Here is a 12,870-nt window from a genome sequence, read left to right on the forward strand (position 1 = left end):
ACAAAACACCCCTACGGAACCTAGTCAAAGTAGTGCACTAAATAGGGAATAGGATGTCATTGGGGATTCAGACCTGATGTACAGGACTATGAGGTGAGCAGTACCTCTCTGTTCACATCCATCTCTCCCATCTCCCCTCCTCAGGGACTACCACGGTACTGTAGCTCTGTGTAAACCTTCTCCTCAGGGACTACCACGGTACTGTAGCTCTGTGTAAACCTTCTCCTCAGGGACTACCACGGTACAGTAGCTCTGTGTAAACCACGATGTACCTTCTCCTCAGGGACTACCACGGTACTGTAGCTCTGTGTAAACCACTACCACGGTGTACTCTTCCTTCTCCTCAGGGACTACCATGGTACTGTAGCTCTGTGTAAACCACTATGTACCTTCTCCTCAGGGACTACCACGGTACTGTAGCTCTGTGTAAACCTTCTCCTCAGGGACTACCACGGTACTGTAGCTCTGTGTAAACCACTATGTACCTTCTCCTTCTCCTCAGGGACTACCACGGTACAGTAGCTCTGTGTAAACCACTATGTACCTTCTCCTCAGGGACTACCACGGTACAGTAGCTCTGTGTAAACCACTATGTACCACTATGTACCTTCTCCTCAGGGACTACCACGGTACTGTAGCTCTGTGTAAACCACTATGTACCTTCTCCTCAGGGACTACCACGGTACTGTAGCTCTGTTTAAACCACTATGTACCTTCTCCTTCCCTCAGGGACTACCACGGTACTGTAGCTCTGTGTAAACCACTATGTACCTTCTCCTCAGGGACTACCACGGTACTGTAGCTCTGTGTAAACCACTGTATGGGACTACCTACTCTCCTTCTCCTCAGGGACTACCACGGTACTGTAGCTCTGTGTAAACCTTGTACCTTCTCCTTCAGGGACTACCACGGTACTGTAGCTCTGTGTAAACCTTCTCCTCAGGGACTACCACGGTACTGTAGCTCTGTGTAAACCACTATGTACCTTCTCCTCAGGGACTACCACGGTACTGTAGCTCTGTGTAAACCACTATGTACCTTCTCCTCAGGGACTACCACGGTACTGTAGCTCTGTGTAAACCTTCTCCTCAGGTACTACCACGGTACTGTAGCTCTGTGTAAACCACTATGTACCTCCTCCTTCTCCTCAGGGACTACCACAGTACTGTAGCTCTGTGTAAACCACTATGTACCTTCTCCTCAGGGACTACCACGGTACTGTAGCTCTGTGTAAACCACTATGTACCTTCTCCTCAGGGACTACCACGGTACTGTAGCTCTGTGTAAACCACTATGTACCTTCTCCTCAGGGACTACCACGGTACTGTAGCTCTGTGTAAACCACTATGTACCTTCTCCTTCTCCTCAGGGACTACCACGGTACTGTAGCTCTGTGTAAACCTTCTCCTCAGGAACTACCACGGTACTGTAGCTCTGTGTAAACCTTCTCCTCAGGGACTACCACGGTACTGTAGCTCTGTGTAAACCACTATGTACCTTCTCCTCAGGGACTACCATGGTACTGTAGCTCTGTTTAAACCACTATGTACCTTCTCCTCAGGGACTACCATGGTACTGTAGCTCTGTGTAAACCACTATGTACCTCCTCCTTCTCCTCAGGGACTACCACGGTACTGTAGCTCTGTGTAAACCACTATGTACCTTCTCCTCAGGGACTACCACGGTACTGTAGCTCTGTGTAAACCTTCTCCTTCTCCTCAGGAACTACCACAGTACTGTAGCTCTGTGTAAACCACTATGTACCTTCTCCTCAGGGACTACCACGGTACAGTAGCTCTGTGTAAACCACTATGTACCTTCTCCTCAGGGACTACCACGGTACTGTAGCTCTGTGTAAACCAGGGACTACCACGGTACCTTCCTTCTCCTCAGGGACTACCACGGTACTGTAGCTCTGTGTAAACCACTATGTACCTTCTCCTCGGGGACTACCACGGTACTGTAGCTCTGTGTAAACCTTCTCCTCAGGAACTACCACGGTACTGTAGCTCTGTGTAAACCTTCTCCTCAGGGACTACCACGGTACTGTAGCTCTGTGTAAACCACTATGTACCTTCTCCTCAGGGACTACCACGGTACTGTAGCTCTGTTTAAACCACTATGTACCTTCTCCTCAGGGACTACCATGGTACTGTAGCTCTGTGTAAACCACTATGTACCTTCTCCTCCTTCTCTCTCCTTGTACCTTCTCCTCAGGGACTACCACGGTACTGTAGCTCTGTGTAAACCACAGGGACTATGTACCTTCTCCTCAGGGACTACCACGGTACTGTAGCTCTGTGTAAACCTTCTCCTTCTTCCTCAGGGACTACCACGGTACTGTAGCTCTGTGTAAACCACTATGTACCTTCTCCAGGGACTACCACGGTACTGTAGCTCTGTGTAAACCACTATGTACCTTCTCCTCAGGGACTACCACGGTACTGTAGCTCTGTGTAAACCACTATGTACCTTCTCCTCAGGGACTACCACGGTACTGTAGCTCTGTTTAAACCACTATGTACCTTCTCCTTCTCCTCAGGAACTACCACTACCACGGTACTGTAGCTCTGTGTAAACCACTTCCTCCTCAGGGACTACCACGGTACTGTAGCTCTGTGTAAACAAACCTTCTCCTCAGGGACTACCACGGTACTGTAGCTCTGTGTAAACCTTCTCCTCAGGGACTACCACGGTACTGTAGCTCTGTTTAAACCACTATGTACCTTCTCCTCAGGGACTACCACGGTACAGTAGCTCTGTGTAAACCACTATGTACCTTCTCCTCAGGGACTACCACGGTACTGTAGCTCTGTTTAAACCACTATGTACCTTCTCCTCAGGGACTACCACGGTACAGTAGCTCTGTGTAAACCTTCTCCTCAGGGACTACCACGGTACTGTAGCTCTGTGTAAACCTCTATGTACCTTCTCCTCAGGGACTACCACGGTACTGTAGCTCTGTTTAAACCACTATGTACCTTCTCCTCAGGGACTACCACGGTACTGTAGCTCTGTTTAAACCTCTATGTACCTTCTCCTCAGGACAACTCGTTTGAGCAGCTGTGCATCAACTACACCAACGAGCGTCTGCAGCAGCTGTTCAACCACACCATGTTCATCCTGGAGCAGGAGGAGTACAAGAGAGAGGGGATCGACTGGGCCTTCATAGACTTCGGCCTGGACCTGCAGCCCTGCATCGAGCTCATCGAGAGACCGGTAACACACACACACACACACACACACAGAGACACACACATACTGTACACATTGGACCTACAGCAATGCACACACGGATGGGTGCTGGTTCCCTAAAGCTGACCCTCCCCCCCACCCTTCTAGAACAATCCTCCAGGTATCTTGGCTCTGTTGGATGAAGAGTGCTGGTTCCCTAAAGCTAACCCTCCCCCACCCTTCTAGAACAATCCTCCAGGTATCTTGGCTCTGTTGGATGAAGAGTGCTGGTTCCCTGAAGCTAACCCTCCCCCCACCCTTCTAGAACAATCCTCCAGGTATCTTGGCTCTGTTGGATGAGGAGTGCTGGTTCCCTAAAGCTAACCCTCCCCCACCCTTCTAGAACAATCCTCCAGGTATCTTGGCTCTGTTGGATGAGGAGTGCTGGTTCCCTAAAGCTAACCCTCCACTCACCCTTCTAGAACAATCCTCCAGGTATCTTGGCTCTGTTGGATGAGGAGTGCTGGTTCCCTAAAGCTAACCCTCCCCCCACCCTTCTAGAACAATCCTCCAGGTATCTTGGCTCTGTTGGATGAGGAGTGCTGGTTCCCTAAAGCTAACCCTCCCCCACCCTTCTAGAACAATCCTCCAGGTATCTTGGCTCTGTTGGATGAGGAGTGCTGGTTCCCTAAAGCTAACCCTCCCCCCACCCTTCTAGAACAATCCTCCGGGTATCTTGGCTCTGTTGGATGAGGAGTGCTGGTTCCCTAAAGCTAACCCTCCCCCCACCCTTCTAGAACAATCCTCCAGGTATCTTGGCTCTGTTGGATGAAGAGTGCTGGTTCCCTAAAGCAACCCTCCCCCCACCCTTCTAGAACAATCCTCCAGGTATCTTGGCTCTGTTGGATGAAGAGTGCTGGTTCCCTAAAGCCACAGACTTGTCCTTCGTTGAGAAGCTGATGAACACACACACGTCCCACTGCAAGTTCTCCAAACCCAAATCACTCAAAGACAAGACTGCCTTCTCTGTTCTTCACTACGCCGGCAAGGTGAGATTATATATTTCTGTCTGAAGAGTTCTCCACTAGGCCGGCAGGGTGAGATCAGATTATATATTTCTGTCTGAAGAGTTCTCCACTAGGCCGGCAGGGTGAGATGAGATTATATATTTCTGTCTGAAGAGTTCTCCACTAGGCTGGCAGGGTGAGGTGAGATTATATATTTCTGTCTGAAGAGTTCTCCACTAGGCCAGCAGGGTGAGATGAGATTATATATTTCTGTCTGAAGAGTTCTCCACTAGGCCGGCAGGGTGAGATGAGATTATATATTTCTGTCTGAAGAGTTCTCCACTAGGCCGGCAGGGTGAGATGAGATTATATATTTCTGTCTGAAGAGTTCTCCACTAGGCCGGCAGGGTGAGATGAGATTATATATTTCTGTCTGAAGAGTTCTCCACTAGGCCGGCAGGGTGAGATGAGATGAGATTATATATTTCTGTCTGAAGAGTTCTCCACTAGGCCGGCAGGGTGAGATCAGATTATATATTTCTGTCTGAAGAGTTCTCCACTAGGCCAGCAGGGTGAGATTATATTATATATTTCTGTCTGAAGAGTTCTCCACTAGGCCGGCAGGGTGAGATCAGATTATATATTTCTGTCTGAAGAGTTCTCCACTAGGCCGGCAGGGTGAGATGAGATTATATATTTCTGTCTGAAGAGTTCTCCACTAGGCCGGCAGGGTGAGATCAGATTATATATTTCTGTCTGAAGAGTTCTCCACTAGGCCGGCAGGGTGAGATGAGATTATATATTTCTGTCTGAAGAGTTCTCCACTAGGCCGGCAGGGTGAGATTATATTATATATTTCTGTCTGAAGAGTTCTCCACTAGGCCAGCAGGGTGAGATTATATTATATATTTCTGTCTGAAGAGTTCTCCACTAGGCCGGCAGGGTGAGATGAGATTATATATTTCTGTCTGAAGAGTTCTCCACTAGGCCGGCAGGGTGAGATGAGATTATATATTTCTGTCTGAAGAGTTCTCCACTAGGCCGGCAGGGTGAGATGAGATTATATATTTCTGTCTGAAGAGTTCTCCACTAGGCCAGCAGGGTGAGATTATATTATATATTTCTGTCTGAAGAGTTCTCCACTAGGCCGGCAGGGTGAGATTAGATTATATATTTCTGTCTGAAGAGTTCTCCACTAGGCCGGCAGGGTGAGATGAGATTATATATTTCTGTCTGAAGAGTTCTCCACTAGGCCGGCAGGGTGAGATTATATTATATATTTCTGTCTGAAGAGTTCTCCACTAGGCCGGCAGGGTGAGATGAGATTATATATTTCTGTCTGAAGAGTTCTCCACTAGGCCAGCAGGGTGAGATTATATTATATATTTCTGTCTGAAGAGTTCTCCACTAGGCCGGCAGGGTGAGGTGAGATTATATGTAGGTGGACTACAACAGTGCCAGCTGGCTGACGGAGAACATGGTTGTGGTTGTGGTTATGTTGTGGTTGTGTTGTGGTTGTGTTGAGGTTGTGTTGTGGTTGTGGTTATGTTGTGGTTGTGTTGTGGTTGTGTTGAGGTTGTGTTGTGGTTGTGTTGTGGTTGTGTTGAGGTTGTGTTGTGGTTGTGTTGTGGTTGTGTTGTGGTTGTGTTATAGGTGGACTACAACGGGGCAAACTGGCTGACTAAGAACATGGTTGTGTTGTGGTTGTGTTGTGGTTGTGTTGTGGTTGTGTTGTGTTGTGGTTGTGTTATGGTTATGTTATGGTTGTGTTATGGTTGTGTTGTGGTTGTGTTGTGGTTGTGTTATAGGTGGACTACAACGGGGCCAACTGGCTGACTAAGAACATGGTTGTGTTGTGGTTGTGTTGTGGTTGTGTTATAGGTGGACTACAACAGTGCCAGCTGTCTGACAGAGAACATGGTTGTGGTTGTGTTGTGGTTGTGTTGTGGTTGTGTTATGTTTTGGTTGTGTTATGGTTGTGTTGTGGTTGTGTTGTGGTTGTGTTATGGTTATGGTTGTGTTGTGGTTGTGTTGTGGTTGTGTTGTGGTTGTGTTGTGGTTGTGTTGTGGTTGTGTTATGGTTGTGTTGTGGTTGTGTTATAGGTTGACTACAACGGGGCCAACTGGCTGACTAAGAACATGGTTGTGTTGTGTTGTGGTTGTGTTATGGTTGTGTTGTGTTGTGGTTGTGTTATGGTTGTGTTGTGTTGTGGTTGTGTTGTGGTTGTGTTATGGTTGTGTTGTGGTTGTGTTATAGGTGGACTACAACGGGGCCAACTGGCTGACTAAGAACATGGTTGTGTTGTGTTATGGTTGTGTTGTGGTTGTGTTATGGTTGTGTTGTGGTTGTGTTATAGGTGGACTACAACGGGGCCAACTGGCTGACTAAGAACATGGACCCTCTGAATGACAACGTGACGGCTCTCCTCAACAACTCATCCAACCCCTTCATACAGGACCTCTGGAAGGATGGTGAGCCACAGGAAGCGTCCCAAAATGGCACCCTGTTCCCTATGTGGTACACTACGTTAGACCAAGCCCCATAGCACTCTGGTCAAAAGTAGTGCACTATAATATATAAGGAATAGGGTCCTGTTTAGGATGCAAGCACAGTTGGTTTACTTCCTATTCACTGTACTGTACTCCCATCAGTAGACATGTTGTCTACTACCTATTCACTGTACTGTACTTCCATCAGTAGACATGTGTTGTCTACTACCTATTCACTGTACTGTACTTCCATCAGTAGATATGTGTTGTCTACTCCCTATTCACTGTACTGTACTCCCATCAGTAGACATGTGTTGTCTACTACCTATTCACTGTACTGTACTCCCATCAGTAGACATGTGTTGTCTATTACCTATTCACTGTACTGTACTCCCATCAGTAGACATGTGTTGTCTATTACCTATTCACTGTACTGTACTCCCATCAGTAGACATGTGTTGTCTACTACCTATTCACTGTACTGTACTCCCATCAGTAGACATGTGTTGTCTATTACCTATTCACTGTACTGTACTCCCATCAGTAGACATGTGTTGTCTATTACCTATTCACTGTACTGTACTCCCATCAGTAGACATGTGTTGTCTACTACCTATTCACTGTACTGTACTCCCATCAGTAGACATGTGTTGTCTACTACCTATTCACTGTACTGTACTCCCATCAGTAGACATGTGTTGTCTATTACCTATTCACTGTACTGTACTCCCATCAGTATTTATCAGTATTCTACTGTCTTTCCTTCTTGTCTGTCACCTGTTCTTCTCTCTCTCCTCTCTCTCTTCTCTCTCTCCTCCTCTTTCTCCATCCCTCTCTCTTTCATCTCCTCCTCTTTCTCCCTCCCTCTCTCTTTCATCTCCTCCTTTCTCCCTCCCTCTCTCTTTCATCTCCTCCTCCTTTCTCCCTCCCTCTCTCTTTCATCTCCTCCTCTTTCTCCCTCCCTCTCTCTTTCATCTCCTCCTCTTTCTCCCTCCCTCTCTCTTTCATCTCCTCCTCTTTCTCCCCTCCTCCCTCTTTCATCTCCTCCTTTCTCCCTCCCTCTCTCTTTCATCTCCTCCTTTTCTCCCTCCTCTCTTTCTCATCTCCTCTTCTTTCTCCTCCTCTCTCTTTTCATCTCCTCCCTTTCTCCTCCCTCTCTCTTTTCATCTCCTCCTCTTTCTCCCTGCCTCCTTTCATCTCCTCCTTCTTTTTCATCTCCTCCTCTTCTCCCTCCTCTTTCATCTCCTCCTCTTTCTCCCCCCTCTTTTTCATCTCCTCCTCTTTCTCCCTCCCTCTCTCTTTCATCTCCTCCTCTTCTCCCTCCCTCTCTCTTTCATCTCCTCCTCTTTCTCCCTGCCTCTCTCTTTCATCTCCTCCTCTTTCTCCCTCCCTCTCTTTCATCTCCTCCTCTTTCTCCCTCCCTCAATCTTTCATCTCCTCCTTCATCTCCCCTCTCTCTTTCATCTCTCCTCTCCCTCCTCTCTCTTCATCTCCTCCTCTTTCTCCCTCCTCTCTCTCTTCATCTCCTCCTCTTCTCCCTCCTCTCTCTCTCTTTCATCTCCTCCTCTTTCTCCTCCTCTCTCTCTCTTTCATCTCCTCCTCTTTCTCCCTCCTCTCTCTTTCATCTCCTCCTCTTTCTCCCTCCCTCTCTCTTTCATCTCCTCCTCTTTCTCCCTGCCTCTCTTTCTCATCTCCTCTTTCTCCTCCCCTCTCTCTTTCTTTCATCTCCTCCTCTTCTCCCTCCCTCAATCTTTCATCTCCTCCTCTTTCTCCCCCCTCCTTTCATCTACTCCTCTTCTCCCTGCCTCTCTCTCTCATCTCCTCCTCTTTCCCTGCCTCTCTTCATCTCCTCCTCTTTCTCCCTCCCTCTCTCTCTCTTTCATCTCCTCCTCTTTCTCCCTCCCCCTCTCTTTCATCTCCTCCTCTTTCTCCCTGCCTCTCTCTCTCATCTCCTCCTCTTCCTCCCTCCTCTCTTTCTCATCACCTCTTCTTTCTCCCTCCTCTCTCTTTCATCTCCTCCTCTTTCTCCCTCCTCTCTTTCATCTCCTCCTCTTTCTCCCTCCCTCTCTCGTTCATCTCCTCCTCTTCTCCCTCCCTCTCTTTTCATCTACTCCTCTTCTCCCTGCCTCTCTCTCTCATCTCCTCCTCTTTCTCCCTGCCTCTCTCTTTCATCTCCTCCTCTTTCTCCCTCCCCTCTCTCTCTTTCATCTCCTCCTTTTCTCCCTCCCATCTCTCTTTCATCTCCTCCTCTCTTTCCCTGCCTCTCTCTCTCATCTCCTCCTCTTTCTCCCTCCTCTCTCTCTCTTCATCACCTCTTCTTTCTCCCTCCCTCTCTCTTTCATCTCCTCCTCTTTCTCCCTCCCTCTCTCTGTTCATCTCCCTCCTCTTCTCCTCCCTCTCTCGTTCATCTCCTCCCTTTCTCCCTCCCTCTCTCTCTTTCATCTCCTCCTCTTCTCCCTCCTCTCTCTCGTTCATCTCCTCCTCTTTCTCCCTCCCTCTCTTTCATCTCCTCTTTCTCCCTCCTCTCTCTCATCTCCTCCCTCTCCTCCCTCTCTCTCATCTCCTCCTCTCTCCCTCCCCTCTTTCATCTCCTCCTCTTTCTCCCTCCCTCTCTTTCATCTCCTCCTCTTTCTCCCTGCCTCTCTCTCTCTCATCTCCTCCTCTTTCTCCCTCCTCTCTCTTTCATCTCCTCCTCTTTCTCCCTCCTCTCTCTCATCTCCTCCTCTTCTCCCTCCCTCTCTCTTTCATCTCCTCCCTCTTTCTCCCTCCCTCTCTCGTTCATCTCCTCCTCCTTTCTCCCTCCCTCTCTCGCTCATCTCCTCCTTTTCTCCCTCCTCTCTCTTTCATCTCCTCCTCTTTCTCCCTGCCTCTCACCTTTCCTCCCCGTAGCCTCTCTTCTCAGAGATCATGAATAATCCCTGTTCTGGTTCCAGTGGACCATGTGGTGGGTCTGGAGACCATTACCAAGATGTCAGAGAGCTCGGCCCCCAGCGCCACCAAGTCTAAAAGGGCATGTTCAGGACAGTGGGTCAGCTCTACAAGGAATCCCTGGGCAAACTGATGACCACGTTAAACAACACACAGCCCAACTTCATACGCTGTATCATCCCCAACCACGAGAAGAGGGTAGGACTCTATCCCCCTACCCAAAACACTTACCGCTATTTCTATACGTTTCGTCAATTCATCTCCTCTCTCTTGAATCACCCCTGATCTCTCTCTCTCTCCCTCATTCTTCCTGTGTGTGTGTGTGCAGGCAGGGAAGCTGGATGCTAACCTGGTTCTGGAACAGTTGAGGTGTAACGGGGTTCTGGAAGGGATCCGTATCTGCAGACAGGGCTTCCCCAACCGCATCGTGTTCCAAGAGTTCCGACAACGGTGAGGAACGTTCTAACACCAGCGTTAAGGAACCACGATTGTGTCTGTGTAGTTAAACACATAACAACGTGTTCTCTTCCTTCTGTCTTCCTCTCTTTCTTCCTCTTCTTCCTCTTCTTCCTCTTCCTCTTCTTGTAGTTATGAGATCCTAGCAGCCAACTGCATCCCAAAGGGTTTCATGGACGGGAAACAGGCTTGTCAACTAATGGTGATTTCATCTTACTGAAAACGTCTGAGTTGATCTAACTGAAACGTCTGAGTGGATCTAACTGAAACGTCTGAGTTGTTCTAACTGAAACATCTGAGTTGTTCTAACTGAAACGTCTGAGTTGTTCTAACTGAAAACGTCTGAGTGGATCTAACTGAAACGTCTGAGTGGATCTAACTGAAACGTCTGAGTTGTTCTAACTGAAACGTCTGAGTGGATCTAACTGAAACGTCTGAGTTGTTCTAACTGAAACGTCTGAGTGGATCTAACTGAAACGTCTGAGTGGATCTAACTGAAACGTCTGAGTGGATCTAACTGAAACGTCTGAGTTGATCTAACTGAAACGTCTGAGTGGATCTAACTGAAACGTCTGAGTTGTTCTAACTGAAACGTCTGAGTTGTTCTAACTGAAACGTCTGGATCTAACTGAAACGCGTCTGAGTTGTTCTAAATGAAACGTCTGAGTTGTTCTAACTGAAACGTCTGAGTGGATCTAACTGAAACGTCTGAGTTGATCTAACTGAAACGTCTGAGTGGATCTAACTGAAACGTCTGAGTGGATCTAACTGAAACGTCTGAGTTGTTCTAACTGAAACGTCTGAGTGGATCTAACTGAAACGTCTGAGTTGTTCTAACTGAAACGTCTGAGTTGTTCTAACTGAAACGTCTGAGTTGTTCTAACTGATAGTGTCACTGAGCCTAAAAACCTTTTGGCACATATGAACCTGCACTTTTTAGAACAATGAACTAAATAGGACAAATGTTTCTACCTTAGTTCTGGATAAGTAAAGAGTTCTTCTAAAGGGACCTTTGTGTTGAAAGGTGTCACGATAAAGGTGTCACGATAAAGGTGTTCGGATAAAGGTGTCACGATAAAGGTGTTCGGATAAAGGTGTCACGATAAAGGTGTCACGATAAAGGTGTTCGGATAAAGGTGTCACGATAAAGGTGTCACGATAAAGGTGTCACGATAAAGGTGTCACGATAAAGGTGTCACGATAAAGGTGTTCGGATAAAGGTGTCACGATAAAGGTGTCACGATAAAGGTGTTGGATAAAGGTGTGATAACAGATAATAAAGTGTTCCGCGATAAAGGTGTCACGATAAAGGTGTCACGATAAAGGTGTTGTCAGATAAAGGTGTCGCGATAAAGGTGTCACGATAAAGGTGTCACGATAAAGGGTGTTCGATAAAGGTGTCATCATGCCTAAAGGTGTTGATAAAGGTTGTAGCGATAAAGGTGTCACGATAAAGGTGTCACGATAAAGGTGTCACGATAAAGGTGTCACGATAAAGGTGTCACGATAAAGGTGTTCGGATAAAGGCGTTCGGATAAAGGCGTTCGGATAAAGGCGTTCGGATAAAGGCGTTCGGATAAAGGTGTCACAATAAAGGTGTCACAAAAAAAAGGTGTTCGGATAAAGGTGTCACAATAAAGGTGTTCGGATAAAGGTGTTCGGATAAAGGTGTTTGGATAAAGGTGTTTGGATAAAGGTGTTTGGATAAAGGTGTTTGGATAAAGGTGTTTGGATAAAGGTGTTCGGATAAAGGTATCACGATTAAGGTGTTAGGATAAAGGTGTTATGATAACGGATAACGGTGTCATGATAAAGGATAATGGTGTCATGATAACGGATAATGGTGTCATGATAAAGGTGTCAAGATAATGGATAACGGTGTCATGATAACGGCGTCATGATAACGGATAACGGCGTCATGATAACGGATAACGGTGTTATGACGTCCTCTCCAGATGAAGCACCTGGACCTGGACCCTAATCTGTTCCGTATTGGTCAGAGTAAGATGTTCTTCAGAACAGGAGTGTTGGCCCAGCTGGAGGAGGAGAGGGACCTGAAACTGACCGTGGTCATCATCGCCTTCCAGGCCCACGCTAGGAGCTTCCTGTCGCGCCGGTTAGTGTAACAGTGTTGTTTCCAGCCTGGGCTCCCCACACCGGGACCCTCACATCGACACATTACACCCGTGAGGTAGCGTTGCCAGTAGGTTAGTGTAACAGTGTTGTTTCCAGCCTGGGCTCCACACCGGGACCCTCACATTGACACATTACACCCGTGAGGTAGCGTTGCCAGTAGGTTAGTGTAACAGTGTTGTTTCCAGCCTGGGCTCCACACCGGGACCCTCACATTGACACATTACACCCGTGAGGTAGCGTTGCCAGTAGGTTAGTGTAACAGTGTTGTTTCCAGCCTGGGCTCCACACCGGGACCCTCACATTGACACATTACACCCGTGAGGTAGCGTTGCCAGTAGGTTAGTGTAACAGTGTTGTTTCCAGCCTGGGCTCCACACCAGGGACCCACACATCACATGACACATTACACCCGTGAGGTAGCGTTGCCAGTAGGTTAGTGTAATAGTGTTGTTTCCAGCCTGGGCTCCACACCGGGACCCTCACATCGACACATTACACCCGTGAGGTAGCGTTGCCAGTAGGTTAGTGTAATAGTGTTGTTTCCAGCCTGGGCTCCACACCGGGACCCTCACATCGACACATTACACCTGTGAGGTAGCGTTGCCAGTAGGTTAGTGTAACAGTGTTGTTTCCAGCCTGGGCTCCACACCGGGACCCTCACATCGACACATTACACCCG

General features: G+C 47.8%; 1 protein-coding gene across 1 annotated transcript in view; it reads left to right on the top strand.

The window, feature by feature from the left end:
• The window catches only part of LOC135554780 (myosin-11-like), an 83,145-nt gene that overhangs the window by 20,435 nt on the left and 49,840 nt on the right, over positions 1-12,870 (top strand). The window contains 8 exon segments of the mRNA XM_064987211.1: positions 3,046-3,219; positions 4,050-4,223; positions 6,539-6,653; positions 9,605-9,673; positions 9,676-9,797; positions 9,928-10,049; positions 10,188-10,257; positions 12,011-12,171. Of these exon segments, the coding sequence (XP_064843283.1) occupies positions 3,046-3,219; positions 4,050-4,223; positions 6,539-6,653; positions 9,605-9,673; positions 9,676-9,797; positions 9,928-10,049; positions 10,188-10,257; positions 12,011-12,171 (1,007 nt within the window).

The sequence above is a fragment of the Oncorhynchus masou genome, chromosome 14 (genome assembly GCF_036934945.1).
Source record: "Oncorhynchus masou masou isolate Uvic2021 chromosome 14, UVic_Omas_1.1, whole genome shotgun sequence".
NCBI classification, from domain to species: domain Eukaryota; kingdom Metazoa; phylum Chordata; class Actinopteri; order Salmoniformes; family Salmonidae; genus Oncorhynchus; species Oncorhynchus masou.